Source organism: Neomonachus schauinslandi, chromosome 1 (genome assembly GCF_002201575.2).
Source record: "Neomonachus schauinslandi chromosome 1, ASM220157v2, whole genome shotgun sequence".
Taxonomy (NCBI): Eukaryota; Metazoa; Chordata; class Mammalia; order Carnivora; family Phocidae; genus Neomonachus; species Neomonachus schauinslandi.
The window spans coordinates 192,716,868-192,734,323 of NC_058403.1; the positions used below are offsets into that span (position 1 = coordinate 192,716,868).

General features: G+C 47.6%; 1 protein-coding gene across 1 annotated transcript in view; it reads right to left on the minus strand.

The window, feature by feature from the left end:
• Window positions 1-17,093, minus strand: part of CACNA2D3 (calcium voltage-gated channel auxiliary subunit alpha2delta 3) — an 856,949-nt gene extending 839,856 nt beyond the window's left edge. Inside the window, exons 1-2 of the mRNA XM_021694907.1 lie at window positions 16,972-17,093; window positions 16,225-16,306 (exon numbers count right to left, since the gene is read on the minus strand). Coding sequence (XP_021550582.1) covers window positions 16,225-16,306; window positions 16,972-17,093 — 204 coding nt within the window. The remainder of the gene's footprint in view (window positions 1-16,224; window positions 16,307-16,971) is intronic.
• Window positions 17,094-17,456: the final 363 nt, after the last annotated feature.

A 17,456-nucleotide genomic window follows, 5' to 3' on the forward strand; every position in this document is an offset into this window, starting at 1 on the left:
AGAATAGAATAGAATAGAATAGAATAGAATAGAATAGAATAGAATAGGAGTCCATGTGAATAGAATAGACCAGATTGCACTGCAGAGAAGCTAAGTAATGTTGCATGAAACTTGCATTGAACATGAGAAGTTGTATGCAACGAGTTGCACTGAACCATGTATTTCTTCCTTTGGGTCATGGTCAAAAAAAGTATGAAAGTTGCTGACTTAGGAAAAATGCAGTTTTGTGCCCAACAGGCCCCTGGGGGAGCAATTCTTGTACCAGAGAGATTAGGAGCAGCCCTTTTATGGGAAGCAGATGGCGTCTTTCATATTGATGTTCACCAAACAATTTTCTGTTAAAGGTCCCGGTAACCTATTTGGTAGGAAGAAAAGCCATCGGTGACAGGTCAACAAATTTCTCTCCATCTTACAAATTGGAGAATGGCCACTTCAACTCTGCTCAGTGATTTCTAAATAAGCTGCTTCAACAATCAGACATGCTCCTGGGTACCTTCTGACTTAAAAGATAAAATGCCTGACTTGTTCCAAAGCCCCCACTTCTATTGCAGAGAAAATCTCCATTCACGCCATACACACTGAGGAGGCTGGGTTTGGGGATGGAGCAGCTGCAACCTCTGGCCCGGGACAGCACAGATGATTAAGCAAACCCCAGTGGGAAGATGTGCACCTTTTCTCCCAGCAGGAAAGACAGGGAAAGATTCGGTCTCTTTAGGGGAATCCAGAAGCCTTCCCAGAGGTGGGATACAAACAGTGTTTCTCCAAGCATGGTCCCTGGACCACTGTCATCAGAATTACCTAAGATGTTTGTTAGAATGCAGGTGCCCAGGCCCTGGGCCAACCTTACTGAGTCCGAATCTCCTGGGGTAGGACCCTGGAAGAATGCATTTTAATAAGCTCCCCAGGTGATAGTTCAGCAGGTGGAAGACTGACATCCTCGAGAGACAGGGCTCAGCAGTCAGACAAGGGCAACAGGGTCAGCCATGTGGACGGCGGGACTGGCGTGGGCTGAGGCACAGAGGCGTGACACAGCCTGGTGTGCTTGGGGAGTGTGAGCCGTGTGCTGTCACCAAAGCATTCAGGGTGAGGATGCAAAATGTGGCCAAAGCAGCAAGGGGATTTTGGCACCCAACACAGCTCCACACGCCTCACTGAGTATTCAATGGGTGTTTGTTGAGGCAGGAAGGGAGTGAGGGAAGGAAGGAAGGAAGAAAACATTTCCAACATTTGGTCAAAAGCAAATGTATTCTCGTGAGTCTGTTAAGGCAGCTGAAGATTTTCCCAAACCATGGTGTTCTACCCAAAATGAAGCAATTGGTCATGTGCACCTCTACTGTGGAAAAGGAGAAGGTGGAGGCCTCGGGTTTCCAGACAGGTTTCTCAATGTTGAATAAACACTTTTGTTGACTAATTGTTCTGTCTCCTGCTCCCTGCACTCAATGTAGATCATGCTAATAAGGGGAATGTTCCCCACCACACACTGGGACAAAGTATTTTGGCTGTTAAAAACAGACACATTGGGGTGCCTGGGTGGCACAGTGGGTTAAGCGTCTGACTCTTGATTTCGGCTCAGATCATGATCTCGGGGTCCTGAGATCGAGCCCGAAGTGGGGCTCATCGCCAGGTGTGGAGCCTGCTTAAGATTCTCCCTCTCCCTCTCTCTCTCTCTGCCCCTCCCCCAACTTGTGCACGTGTGCTGGTGCACACTCTCTCACTCTCTCTAAAATACACTAAAAAAATAAAATCTTTTAACACAGACACATTGGGGAACATTTTCACCAGGTGAACTTCAGGCTTCAACGTGGCTGGACTAGAGGAAAGGCTGCACAAACCAGGGTTCCTGTGGGATCCAGCAGGAGAGCTCTGACAGGCACAGGGCAGTCTGGGGCTAGCAGCTGTCTCTCTCCATCCTCTAAGAAGCCCACTGTGGGATGTGGAGCCTTCCTTCCCTCTGTGGCCTCGATGTCCTCGTGAATGCACAATCTGGCAGTAAAAACGCCAATGCTCCAGGCCTGGCCTGTTCCTGATTCACTGTGACACGGGGCATGCCACCAGGCCCGGGCACCCATAGCAGGAGGGACTGGGTTCCCAAGATCTGCCCCAGCTCAGAGGTCCTCTCCCTCCCCTCTGAATAGTCAGACTCAGCAGGAAGGTAGAAGGTGGGCATCAGATTACGGTCACTATGGGGCCCCAAGGCAAATTCCAGGGGTGCCCCACAGAGCAAAGACCATCCAAGGACGCCTCACAGCCTCCGCAGAGTGATGTCCCAGCAGGAGCTGGATGGAGACTCCTCCGTAAGCCTCCAAATGCCATACTGGGCCTGATACCAGGGACAGTGGGGCTGCAGCAAAACCTCTTCTGGCATAACTGCCCCCCATTAAATGCACATGATTGAATTCCCACTTCCCAACCAGCTGCTCTCTTCATCCCAGAGGAGCTGTGCTTGGTGCGAGCTTTCCGCATCTCCGCGGGCCAGGCCTGCAGAAGAAAGCAGACAACTGCACCTGCAGGACACAAAAGCAAATGCAAATCCCCCAGCCTGGCTGGATGGCCTCTTGCACGGTTTCCTCCTCAGTGGAGGTTGGGGGCTCCAGCCTTGCAGGCTGCAGTCAGGACGCTGTCCATAAGCGGGTAACACTGCCCCGTGGATGCTGCAGTTACATGCGGTGGACCACAGCGCCCGACTGCCCTCAATGCACACGCAGAAACCCATCCAGGGGATGTAAAGAATAAACAGACAAATGCAAAATAAAGCAAGCTGCACTGAGAAGGTGATATCAAGCCCAGCAAACGCTGCGTGGCATCACGACGCCGGCAGGGCCTCGGAGAAGGTGAAAGCGGTAGAAATTAAAATTCTCATTTCTCCCTGATGTCACTAGGAATGTGGCATCCGAGCACTTCATGGCATTAGCTGCAGCAGCTCCCTAATTGCCTTTGCCAAGTTGCCTCCCCCAGGTTGATGGTGGCGGCTGCGGCGGAGGCCCCATCAGTCTTGCTTGGTGCTCCTCGTGCACCCGCCCGGCACTGCGGTGCTTCCGCCGCAGCTGCTGGGCTCGGCGCCGCGGAGGTGCCAGGACCCCTCAGCCCCACTGGGAGTGTTCAGTGTGTTTGGGATGCTGCTGGGATGCTCCCCAGGGGCGAGGAGGGGGTCGCGGGCTGGAAGAAGGGAGGACCAGCTGGCTCGGATGTCTGGCAGCCCCTGCTGGTACCAAGAGGGTTGTGGGTGAGCGACCTGCCCGCAGGGCTTCAGAGCCGGATTGCTGCAGCCAGGAGACATCCGCCCCTGATGCTAGGGAGTCATAAAACCCTGTACTAGAGAGTAAGCAGGGAAAGAGATGTGAGGGATCTCGTCCTTGGCCTGTGTTCAATACTGTTTTTATTCTGATCACCCGCACATGAGCACCAGAAAAAAGACTTGACCAGGTTCTTCTTTGTTTAATCTGTACATCCCACAAACAACCCCTGAAACCCACCCGAAGATGGCTCTGTGCTAAGTGCCAAAGGAGGACCCTCTCCCGTCAGAAAGAACAAGTCCGCCCTGGGGGAATTGAAGGTCTAGTTACCTGCCTCCTTCTTGACACCCCACACAGAAAGATAAGGGGTCCTCAGGATATCACATATCCCCAGGACTGCCAGGGGCATGAACAGATCTGCCAGACTCATTCCATGCAAAATAAAACTGACCCTAGTAGGTCGAAGGGCTGTGGCCTTCAAGCTAGCTGTCAATCAAGCAGAAAAACAGAACTGTGTTTCTTCCCTGAAAAAATAATAAGCACCAAAAAACACCCAGGGAAGAGAGACAAAGAATGAGCATATCAAAAACCAAGGACTTGAAATTTACTGGACACGAAGACTGCCACAGGCTGACACAGCTAATCCTCATGACCCCATTTTACAGGTAAGGAACCCAAGGCCCGGAAGTGAAGCTAAGGGACACACTGGGTCTCCAGCCAGATTCATCTTGTTCCAGGGTCCTCCCCATGATCCTCCGTTACCTTAATGGGGAATACAAAAAGGGAAACTGAATTAACAATGAGATTTTCAGAAAGGCTTCTTAAGAGTCAGAGCTGATGTGGAGAGGGCTGGCTGACCCTCAACGGAATCAAAAGACAAGCAGCATCATGTTATTATAATAAAAGAGAACACTGTAAAAAGCTAGAAGGGTTCCGGGCCCTCCTCTCATCATTGCCCCCCTTTTAATTCTGTATTATGAAAGCAAATGACAATGCATCCAAATAAGACTAAGAATTCCAAAGGGGAAAGGATTAAGGATGAGGAAGAAGTTTCCACCACCAGTCCCGATAAGCCAATAACAAAGCCAATAACAGGCTCAGACCAAAACATGCTGGTCCTGGAAATACCCAGGTGCCCCAGTCCAGGCACCTGAACAGGACTCACAAGACCCTGGCTCTAAGCCTGCCTTTGCCACTTGGAAGCTGGGTAATCTTGGGCAAAGTTACATTCTCTGTTTTGGTTTCTGTCTGTCTAAAATGGAGGGGATGACAGAACCCACCTCAGGAGTGGTTGTGAGGATTTCAGGAATACAAATAAAACACAGGGCACAACACACAAAGCACTTGCATCATTGTTATGATTACTGTCTAAGACGCCTTTGTGGAGCTCAGTGGTGGGCAGCGTTAATGGAGGTCTCCAAAGAAGGCCTGCAGGTGGCCTGATGTTAGCTCTACCCGAAGCGGACGAACGGCTCTCTCAAGCAGCCAACATGCCTGGGATGCGGGAGCAGCTCCTGGGGAATGATGACAGAAGCCCACCTTTTCTAAATGCTTCTTGTGAAACACTTATTGCTAAGCATCCTGTGTCCATATTCTCGTTTGGACTTCTCAGTCCACTCTAGAAGTTATTACTGTCGTGTCCATTTGGCAGATAGAAACTGTGAGGTTCCATGACTGACTTGTCAGGGTGGCCCTGGATTCTAATCTGGATTAGCCTGACTCAGATCCCGACTTTCACCTACACATTTCTGCCTTCCCAAGACCAACCACCTCCCTTAAAGGTAAATTTTTAAAAATCAATAATCCCCTGATTTCTTTCTAAGTCTATATGTTTTTCCTAACATTCATAGGGCATTTGTTTCATGCAAAAAAAAAAAAAAAAAAACACCTGAAAATCTTGCTATTTAAGTAGAAAATCCAGCTGTGGCTCCATAGTTCTGAAATTCCTGTTCTGGGAAATGTATATTGTTGGCTTTTTTTCAAAAGATTAGTAAGCTGTGAGCCCTTTCCTAAGAGGATTACATCTTCTTTCAGGGTGACCAGATGATCCTGATGCTCTGAAATACTCAAACTTGGCCACAGACCTTGGGATTTTAAAGTAGACCTCAGTTTTTATTTACAAGAGGAAACAGTCCATGTATATTAAAACACACACACACACACACCTTTTACGGGTTGTCTGACAGCGATTCCTTTAAACAGGGTTCTCTGTGCTGTGTGCATTCTGACAGGAGCATAGGTCAAAAAAGAAGAAAGAAGGAGGCGCCTGGGTGGCTCGGTCGTTAAGCGTCTGCCTTCGGCTCAGGTCATGATCCCAGGGTCCTGGGATTGAGCCCCGCGTCTGACTCCCTGCTCAGCGGGAAGCCTGCTTCTCCCTCTCCCACTCCCCCTGCTTGTGTTCCCTCCCTCGCTGTGTCTCTCTCTGTCAAATAAATAAATAAAATCTTTTTTAAAAAATTAAAAAATAAAATAAAAAATAAATTAAAAAAAGAAGAAAGAACACTCAAACTTCGGCATTAGCATCCAGGAAGCCAAATGACTGTCAGTAGGGCAAAAACCTGGGCCCATTTGAGCTGTTGGTACATGACGTGATCATGTTGTGTTAATAGAAATTTCACGGATAATGGAAAGTGGTAGGAAGCTAAGAGTAAAGCTGTGTGTTATGACTCGTGGCCAAAGATTACCTACTTCCAATGGATTTGTTGCCTCCCACACCTATTGTTCTTTTTACAATATTTTTCCGCCTCTGCCTCAACAAAGCACAATAGAGAAGGCATTATGGATGGCGCAGGTACAAAGAGCCAAAGCCCTGCCAGGTGTTTCTGACTCTCCCCTTGCTTTGCAAATTACAGTACAGTGTTATAGCAAGAACAAACCTGAACTCCCAAACTGCCCACCTTTACTGTACAAGGGCCCAGATGAGAAGAATTTGGGAAAGAAAGCAAAAGAAATCCACCTCCTCGGGGACGTCATAAATGCTTTTGTTTGCAACCATGCCTTTGTCACATTAAATGCGTGTGCCATTCATTGTCTTAATTTTATGAACCCATTATGGGGTCCAAGTGACTAAAATTCCAGGAGTCTCTTCTGCTCTTCATTAAAAATGAAGCAGGACACTATAAATGAGAGAGTGGCCAGAGAAGTAAGGCTTCCCATATGCCACATATTGTTCTAAACTACTTCATATGGGTTATATCACTTAATCCTCCCCAATGCCCTTTAACACAGGCGCTTTTATTAGTACTTCTATTTTGCCGATGAACAAACCAAGGCCCAGGGAGGTAAAACTAGTGACTGGCAGAGCAGAATTCAACTCCAAGGCCCATGCTCTTTTTAAAAATCTGTCTTCGGCTATGCATGCTCACTGTAATGGAAATCTAGATTTTTCTAAAACCAGACACTTCATTCCCTCCTGGGAGCCAAGAGTTAGCAGCTGTCAAGAAGGAAATGCAGGGTCAAGTTTACATCATGGGAAGGTCTAGACTGGGGGGAATTCCACAGGCCAATTACACCTTTCATTCCATTTTAATGTAAAACACCAAAGTCTCAGGAAAAGATGTCAAATCATTAAGTGTATGGCACCACACTTGCCATATTCAGAGACCTGAGCAAACAGACGAAGAGCAGGTTTGACTTTTCAGGGAAAACACGAAGGGAAATGCTCCCCGTTTTTTCCAGAACAGCTGAATCCTCTTGTCTTAGCTGAGACAGCATCCTGCTTGGGGATCCCACAAGATTGTTCTCTTCCTTGGCAGCTGCACCCTCCAGGCTGAGAAGAGGCATTAGGTGCCCGACACCGCCCCCACTCCCCTGCAAGCCAGGGCCAGACCAACCAACCCTGCCCACACTCCCCTAGGAACCGCTTTTTGGCCCCCAGCAGGCACGAGCCCACACTGGAGGTCAGAGAGTCCTTCTTAGCCTCGCTGTCCAAAGAGCGCACATCCCGATACCCCACCTGAGGACACATGTCTGGGGGAAAGAAAGTGGCAAGGGCTCTGGCATCCCAACCTACCCAGCCCTTCTCATCCTGCTGCAGTCCTGCAAACCCCACTGGAGCCTGTGCTCAGGTGGGATCAACCCACACAGGTGGCCTGTGCCATAAAGGAAAATCCCAGCCTTGTGGGAGGGGGAGTGCTCAAAACAAACCAGTGTGAGTCCCAGCCCCACTACATGGCCAGCTACTCCACCTCCCTGAGCTGCAAGACCCACCTGCAAGAGGTAGGTAACGGGGGCCACCTCCAAAGAGAACCAAGGACCACATCAGATGCCTGACATGATCTCCTTTCCTACAAAGCATGCCTGGCTCATACTAAACACTCGAAAGAAGAAAAAGTCCATTTCCTTCCTATCCAGCCCCCATCAACCATCTGTTTACCTAAGCTGGTTATGACCTTGGTGGATTTCAAGAAGCTGCCAGTACAGTCAGACTCTGATGTTCTGTAACATTCCTGGGCACAAATGGTTCTTGGGCACTTTTCTGAACTACCTGGCCCAAGTGGAACTACCACAGATTTGCATGTTTCCTTTCATTCCTGACTTCTTACTGACTTTCACGGCTGATTATAACGGCTTCATGCATAAACAATGTTCTTAAGTTATGCAGCTACAATAGCACCCCCAGCATGATTTCAAAGTATTGGTGCCTATGTTTACCACAAACAGGGGTGGCCCATGTCACTCCTGCAACATCTTCAAGGAGATCAGCAGAGGACTGCAGACGCTCATAAGCCAAACACAACAGAATGTGCCAAGCAAGCTCTGAAGCAGAGGCAGGAGGGCCAGTGGGAAGGACCAAGGGACACAGGATGCCCTTCAGTGCCTCCTGAGACGTGGGGGCAGATGGCAGTCCTCATGCACCACTGCACCTTCCTGTCCCAACTGGAGGAAAGACCCCTCCCCCCATGTCTAGTGAGGTGCCCAGTCTCCTGCTGGTGTCCAGGGCCACCCCCACCCCCACCCCGGGAAGTCACTGGGAGAAGTCCAGCAGATGGGATTTTCATGGGAAGAAATGCCTGGAATGCTGTCCAAGAGGGCATCTGGATTAATGAGTGCCCACGGCTGGCTCCTGGATGCACCCCCACAGCAGGGGGATCGCTGGATGCCCACACTCTCCTATGGCTCCAGCCGCACTTGGAACACTGGGGCACACTCAGCCACTCCTCAGCCTGATCCACTGCCCCCACAGCAGGGCAGAGCCAGGGAGGAGGTAACGGGGAGACCCTGACACAGTTCTTCAAGCCTCATTCCTCGCGTGATGGGTTCTCCTCCTGACCCTCAGGGACAAGAGAGCTGACCTCAAGGAGAAGAGTGAATGTCTGGGCAGAGGTCATGTCCACACAGCCTCCTCCCACTTGGGTCCACAAGCTCCCTCCTCTCAGGTGCCTTGTGGGATCACCTGCCAATACGCCGGCACCCAGCACTCACCCGCCCATCCGTGCTCTTGCTCATTGGCATGAGCGAACCCAGTCCCCACAGAAGCTCAGCGAAGGTTACCGAAAGACCTTCTGGTTGTATCATGCAACCAGTAATGACCTCAGCAACACCCTGGCAGGAGGCTTCCATGGGCCAGGCACCACGCTAAGTGCTTTTTGTACTTTATTTCATTTAATCCTCATCACAGCCTATAATGTAGAAAGTGTTGGACTCCTTTCACATGCGAGGGTACAGGTTTAGAAATGTCAAACAACAAGACAACCCAGCTAGGAAATGGCAGATCTGGGACTCCAGTCCAAGTCCCTCTGACTCCACACCTGTCTTCTCTGCTGTTAGCCTGGGGTTTCAGCTTCTGAAGTAACCTCTCAGCTGCTACCTCATTTAGTCCTCCCAAACACTCATGAGCTAGAGAAACACAGGTATTAACCACATTTTTCTCAAACAGGAACTGAGGCCAAAAAGGTCACAAAGAGAGGAGGGGACATTGTAGCACAGTGGCCAGGTAAACAGATTCAGTCACCTTGGAAAGGCTGCTTAACTTCTGGGAGCCTCAACTTCCAAATCTGTAAAATGGGGGTGAGTGGTAGTCCCTGACTTATTGGGTTGTTGGGAGAATTTAAGGGGATGGCATCTATAAAATCCTTATCACAGTACCTGGACTGCAGGAACGCAGAGCGAATGAGTGAAGTCCACCTGTTTTTACTATGAGATTAAGCAATTTGCCCAAATCCACTCAGGAAATGTACAGAAAAGATAAAAAGACAGATGTCACGGCTCCTAAGCCAGTGACCTCTCCTTTAACAACACTGCATCTCCAAAGATGCGCAGCAATGTAAACGCTCCAAGTTCTCCACCTATTATGACGATGAACAAAGATGGGCAAAGGACACCTCCTAGACTGACTGTGGCCTGAACGTTCAATCAGGCTGAGAGGACGAGCCACCGAGCAGGGGAAAGAGAAAGCCTAACTGAGCACGGCCTGTCCCATAGGGGCCTTTGCCCAGGACCCAACAGGCCCTGTGCTTTAATGCTCTGCTGTCACCATCTTTAAATTCTTCATAGTTTTTGAACAAAGAGTCCCATATTTTCCTCACTCATTGGGCCCTGCAAATTATGTAGCTGGTCCCGGGCTCAGCAGATCCTCAGCTTCCAGCTGCCTACACCATCTCAGGTGCCGGGTGGACTGGTCCTGTCCCAGCAGACCTGCTGAGCCCCTCAAGCCACGCTCTCTAGAAGCCCAAGAGGACAAGAACAGTCTTCTCCATCAGCAGGCAGCATCTGGCACGTTCTGTGATGAGCAGCATCCATTTTTATGGGCTTACACACACATGCACGAAGTTAATAAGTATAATGGCAATGACATGTGCAAGCCCCGAATATCAACTGGCAGTTGCTTCACCTAAAATGGATAACCAAAGGTCTGCTCTGTGAACCCACAGCCACTTACGGCCCTGCCCAGGTTGCCTGTCCAGATCATTTACATGGATAACAGCTCTTTTAACCTTGGGAGGGTACTGTTTTCCAATATCAGGTGCCAAGATAAACACTCTGAAGAGCACAAAGTGAAGAAATAGCCATCTATTTCTTGTCAAGAGATAATGCTCTTCTTTCCAATATGGCCTTGAAATGCCCATTAATAGTTTGGCTTCTGAGTTATGTTCATAATCTTGATTTGAGGTCACCAGGAAGCTATGCAACATACAAATTTAATACACCTTATAAATTTAATGCCTTATTTAAACAGCCTTGGAATGAACACCCAATGAATGTTGTTCAAAGCAAATGGAAATTGAAATGTTTACCATTTATTGAAAACACACTGGACTCTTTTCAAAGTTGTATCGGTAAAATAACTTTCTTCTGAAAAGCAGACGTGCTGGCTATGCACATAGAAATCCCCTAAAAATACATTAGCTATGCAGATGCCTAATCTGTCAAGAGTGAGTTGTGGTCCAGGCAGAGGGCTGCATCACAGAGGGGTCTTTGAGCCTGGCTTGACATTTCAGGAACAACCACCTCAATCTGCTGGTCACTAAATACTCAGGGAAATCAAAGGAAATCAAGCAGCCCTCCTCTTCCTTCCTTCCTTCCCTTGAAGGAGAAGCTAACTTTTGTTTAATGGACCAAAGAGGGCTGATAAAGATTCTATCAATGTTTCCAGAAGCCTGACATGAGGAACTTCTTCTGAATGATACACAATAGCACGACTGTAGTCACTTGATATTAAACACAGGCCATTATGTCTCTTGTATAAAAACTGCATTAAAAGGATCTCATATGCTAATTCATAGGCTGGCATTTACAACATCTATTTCATTTTTTCTCAGTCTCAGCCATAGCAAACCTCCCAGTCAGATCACAGTGTCCCAGGGAACACAGAATCTGCTCAAAGTCTCTGTCTAGAAGATGCTCTGGGTCTCGGTGAAGGAGGAAATTTCAATAAGCAGAAGTGACTGCAGAAGATGGGGGACCCTCGACAGACACGAATGTGGATAAAGAAAAAGCCCATTTGTTGGCATCTGTGATGGTAAATCTGGAGGAATGACAGACCGGACACAAAAGATCCTGGTGAGAATGTACACTTCTTTAGGCAAGCTCAATACACCAAGTCATGTATTGATCGACGTAAGTGTGAGCACCACCACCAACTGAGGATCCCTCAAAGACTGAAAAGGGGCTCAAATCTCAAACTTGCGCTTCCATGAATATGTGCTTCAGGCTGCAGGACAATTAAACACCCGGTGGGACCACAGGTGCTTGGGGTAATGATTCCACATTTCTTTTACTTTTGTTCACCCTCATACACGGCTACATCTTCATCACAAAATGGAAACATTAATTGTGCTTGCACATGCCCGACAGATTTCATAATTATTAGGTGATTTGGTACTCGTGTGTTTGCCTCAAAGCACACTGGTATTAGATAAGATAAAATACAAAATGAAATAAAAAGCCAGCATGAGATCCCCATAGTAATTGATCAAAATTATAACCACATTGAAATAAAAATCTGAGTTTGCCTCCGATAAGAAAACAATGTCTATATTTTCATTTCCCTTAATTTTGACTAGCATCTGTAAATCCAGCAACAGACGCTGCAGCAGCTCCCAATGAGAGAAAAAGCAAAGCAGAAATATATCTGGCAGCAAAGAAATTTTGAGAGAGAGAAAAAAAATGAACAAAAGGAGCTCAGACAAAAATTTAGCAAGCCATACAAAAAGAACTTTATCTGGTCAGCAAGGAACCGGGTGTGAGTTTACAAACGCAGTTAGATACATGTGTGGGTAAGATGCATCACTGAATTCCAACTGGTTCGCCCTGTCCTGCTAATGCGCTGGTGACTGCAATAATGAGACCAATAAACTGTCCTGAAACATTGAAAACGGTCCTTTCTGAGATTTCAAGACTTTTAAAAATAATCTGCCAGAGAAAAGTCCAGTAATTGAAGTGGTGCTGTGAATTAGAGCATTGGCCACTGGCAGCGTAGGTTGAATGCATTAATCTTGCAGAATGACAAATAACCGTGTTTACTCAACAAAAATGTTCAGCGAAGGAGCGCCTCCCCTAGAAAAGCAATCTGTAGAGTATCAGGCTTCCTATAGGTAGCACAGCACGGCGACCCAATTCCTGATAAGTGAATACTCCTATTTGATTACTTAAAAGTCCATTGATATCCACATTGATGAAGAGTCATAATTATCAAAATGGGTTAAAGAACCAACCTTTTACTCTGCTGACTCTGTCTTGTGGAAAGCGACATCACGTTTATGTATGAAAGCCGCCCTCTCAATAAATAGTTGATAACGCAAAAACCTGGTTGTGCATTCCAAGAAGTGCATGTTTGGTAAGTGCTGCATAAGGCATGCAAGGTAAATGTCCATTATTTTCCTCGCATTAATGGCAGAGACACACAGTACCTGTATTTCCGCTGTGTATTTATCATCCCGATTCTGGAAAATGTAATTGGAACCCTTCACCCCCATAAACATGGCAATCTCTGAATGCGGTACTAAACAGAATGAAAAAAGCCCAGCTTCTACCAAATTCTTCCTAAGGAGCATGGAAATGAGCATCACGCCACTTTAATACCTTGTACTGTGAGTGTTCAGGGCGTGGAGCCCATGAGTTTAACAGCCCAGGCTACCAGACCTACCGGAATGCCAGGCACTGAATCCCAAAATAGAGAGGTAATAAAACTATGCCTCCCCCAAAGAACCCAAACAATGTGCATTATCTGAGGAAAATGAAGCAAGATAGAGGCAGCTGAATACTGGCATGAATATGTCAAACAGGAAAGTTAATTAAAAGTGGAAGCCAATTGAAACCTCTGCAGTATCTGCCAGCTAAGGAAGGCGGGATACAGACACACAGCGGCTCACCAGGACTTCCCTTTCGGGGCCGCTGTTCTGGCACAACGGTAACAACCTCTCAAGATTAACTCTGAGTCCGACATACACATCTCAGGTTCTTCCACACCGTCCCCAAAACACACCCCTTTGCTCAAACACGATGACAGCCTTCTACAAACTCAGAAATATCCTCTTTAAAAGAAACTAATAGGTTGCTATTCCTGTGCTCAGCAAAGACAAAAAGGAGAAAAAAAAAATAGGGAAAGTCTGGCACAGAATACCTACCATATTATCATAAGCTAAAGTAGTGAAAGCCATGGTATTAAACATAGAAACAATTGGGGAAACGCTCTCCTTTTTGAAGCCATGACAATGAGGTACATTGTTAAACACTTGTGTTTATGTTGATGAAGTCAGCGATAATTCTACTAGCTCAAATTATATTATCTAATAAAAAAAACCTTACCAAAATGGCAGTTTTCCCAGTCTCCAAACACCTTAAAATAAACGGCCAATTGTTATTTAACTTATATTCACAATAGCTGTTTTGTAAAGTTTTTGCCTTAGTGCAGAAATTACTAAACCCCCATTCTAAAAATGAATATACTACATTGATTCACAACATGAAGTGTCTACTAGAGAAACTACATAGAGTATGTAAAATGATACAGTGGTATGCAGTATGCCTACTTCACTGAAAATCAAATTTACACGTCCGTGCCTTAAAAGTGTAATTACAGTCTGTTATGCAACATGGTATTGTCACCTTTGAGTCCCCTTAATACAGTGTTAACTTCGTTTTACAGCCAAGTTTTTTTTTTAACTCATGTTCAGAGTATCCAAATTGTTAAGAATGCAGTGATGTGATGGAAGGATGCACAGAGTTTTGACTTAGAGGAGTATTTCTTCAGGCAAATGGCCAGAAACGTGAAAATAAGCAAGAGAAAGGCAACTGTCTCCTTGCTTTTCCAAATGATGTTATGCCTCCCACACTCTGAGCACCTTAGATCTCTTCTTAAAGTTTCTTATATTCTGAACTGTCTAAATCAATGTTATTTGCTAATTTAAAAAATTCCGTCATATTTGGAGGCAATGGACCAAGATGGCCAAAAGGTACCTGCAAAAGGGCTCCCCAAGTGACCTGACGTGCCCTGCCCATCATTCATGGAAGTCCTTGCCTATCAGGCCAAAGCCATAGGTACCTCAGGACTCCATGGCACATGACTGCCTTCGAAATGCAAGAAGAGCAGGTATCCACCCCGGAACCTAATGCCAAGCAACACCCCACCTTCCCCTTGCATCCGATTACAAAACGCCAGGCAACAGCAAGGAATGACAACAAAGCCATAAACAGCTGGAAATAATTACACAATTGTCAAGCTGCAAACATGACAAAAGCAAAGCTAGGCTTGTGAATTCAGTATCAGAAAGGATGCTGATGAGAAGGTAAGAGAAGCATTTTAGCTGTTTCCAATTGGCTATTACAGAGTAGCCAATAATATGGCTGACGGGTTTTTTTGTGCAGTGTGTGTGCATGTGTGTGCGAGCATGTGTGCTAACTTCAGAGAGAAGGAAAAAGCCTATCTCCTGTGCTCCTACAAAATGTGAGATAAAAGATAGGTAAGCACAACCAAAAAACCATTCACAGGCTCTGAAGGGATACTTTCAGAGTTGCTACAACTAAACTACAACAGGCAGATGAAAAATATTTCTTTAAAGTTATACAAAAATGTTCTCTTCTTTAAAAGCATAAGGAAAATACACAGGCAATGCAATACAGGCAACAGCAACAGTCCCAAACTCTCCACATAAAACATGTGACACACAGGCAAAATGCCAAAGCAGGATACAGACTGGTCCAGATTCAAAGAATACCAGCAAAAGAGGCAATTCCTATAAACTGACGGGTGGGTCGCAGGTATGTAAATTATCACTTTTCTATAAAGGCACATCGCAGCCTCAAGTTTTTATGAACTGCCCATAATTCAATGAACTCCTTCCCCAAATAACAGAGTTGAGCAAACAGTCTTCCCACAGTTTCAAAGAATATGGCTATTGGCAATTTTTAAGAATAACTTCCTTCTTTCCATTGTGGGCTGATGCCTTATTACGATATTTGGATTTCGTGTGACAAACTGCTTCATATAATGTCCCCAAAAACGCTACTCTCTGAAGCAGAATGCCATAAATAAAATACGTACTTGGTTACCAGGCAGCATGCATAACACATATGTTACATTGGCCCAAAAAGCACATTTAAAAATGCTGAAAAGTTAACTTGACAATTTAATCTGTTTGTACCCATTTTCAGAGAATTATCCCCTAAAGGCCAATTTTATTTTCTATCTTTGAGAGAATACTTGGATTGATCCTGCTGATTTGTTAACTTGAAATTCTTTGAACCCTTGTAATTTCTCCTTCCCAGCCTATTTTTTTCTTTTTTTTTTTTTTCTTGGAGGGGAGGGCAAAGGACCATACATCTCACAAGGTAATTTTAAGCATAATGCTGCCTGTTTGAATTAAAATTGATGCAGTTTCTGATAAAAGCCTAATAATCAATTCTCCATTCTCATTACTCTCCAGAATTATATGGACGCAGACCAATTTCTTAAGTTTGTGGACTACTCTCATAGGTTATTACCCGGCAGTGCAGCTGAGTGGAAAGATAACCACATTCATTCTCCTTATCTGTAATGATGTAATGTATCCCAGCCCTGGGTCTAGATGATTGGGGAATAATGGGATTGTACAACCGCAGGGATGACAAACAATAGTGCAGCGTCTTTCTCAGATATGCTGAACCCCAGTCTCCAAAGCAGGCAAGGTGAAAGACATCATAAAACAGGCACTGAGGCTGCCCCTTGGATGAAGTTAGCATTTTTTTGGCCAGAAAAGCATCTGCTCTCACACAGTAACAGCAATACCGACACTGGAAGGAGAGCCAGGCAAACACACTCAGTTTCCCAGCCCCAGCCAGGACAGTGCCAGTGAGGATCCTGCCTTTCTTTGTGTTTAGAACCAAGTGTCATCTAAAAATAACCAGTTGGTAGGGAGGAATCATTGCACAGTCCACTGCCAAGACACGAGGGGACCAGAGACACCGCTGATAACTGACGCTGCTCCGGGTTCACGTTTGTTTGGAAAACTAAATCTGCCTCCATTTTCTGTGCTGGAAAAATCATCGCTTCCTGCCACTACAGAAACCTTACCTTTTGCAGAAGCTGGGAGCCGGAGTACTTAGCAGCAATGGATTTTATCTCCCCACCAAAAGCGGAGGCCCAGAGCTTCACCCTACAGGGAGAAAGGGCACAGGAACAAATATAACACCCGTGTCACAGTCAACACGCACGCACACACGGGGCTGTGGCTGAAGGAGCCGGGCGACAGAACATTGGAGAAAAAAAAAAGAAAAGAAAAAGCGCCTGGGTAGAAACTGCCAGCACCAAACTGCAAAGCGCAACGCGGGAGGGGGCCTGAGGGGGGTCACATAGTTCAAAACGCGCAAAGTCTCCCAAGCTCTCTAAAAAGATCACCGGGTTTTATGTGAATCATTGTCTGAGAACTTGACCACCCAACTGGGCATCACCTGGCACATACTAGTCGGAAGAAACCCACCCATTTCCCCCCCTTCCCCAGAAAGAAGTGAGATGGCAAGACAGCAAAGAGGGAATAAATAAATGGCCCGTGGAAGTTGGATTCGGTAAACAGGCTTCAAAGTTGGAGCTGTCACTTGAGGTGAACCTCTCCGGGTCTCCCTCGCCGACCTGAGCGAGGGGGCAAGAGCATCCCACCCCAGCCTCGCCGCCCCACGCCCGTCCTGGAAGGCAGGTGCGAGAGGCGAGGCCGACGCCCGCGGCAGGTCCTGCCGGGCCGCACCTGCAGGCGCCCAAACTTGGGCACGGCGGGTCGCGGGCGGCCGGGTCCCCTCCCTGGGCGGCGCAGGAGCCGGCACTTACACGGAGAGCGGGATCTGCTGCTCCGAGCGCACCACGGCCCCCAGCGCTGCGTAGAGAAGCGCGGCTGCGAGGAGCGCCGAGGCCCCCCGGGACGCGCGCCGCTGCGAGCCCAGCCCGGCCATGCTGGGCTCCCTCCGACGCGCCGGCGGCGGCGACAAGAGCGGCCGCGGGGAGCTGCGCCGAGCGGGCGGTGGGCGAGCGCTCTGGGCTGACTGCTGCGCGCCGCCCCGCCTGCCTCTCGCGCGCCGGGCTCACTTGGGGAGCAGAAAAAGGAGCGGGGGGTGGGGGAGGGCGGGGAAGAGGAGGGAGGGAAGGGAGGGGACAGGGAGGCAGGCGGGGGAAGAAGGAGGGAGCCGCGCCTCTCGCACGGCGGCCGCCCGGCCCCGCCTCGGCGGCCCCGGGGAGTCCGGCGGGCCCCGGCGGGAGGGCGGGAGGCGCCGCGCGGGCGGGGACTCGCAAACTCCAGTGTCCTTGGCGGCGGCGGA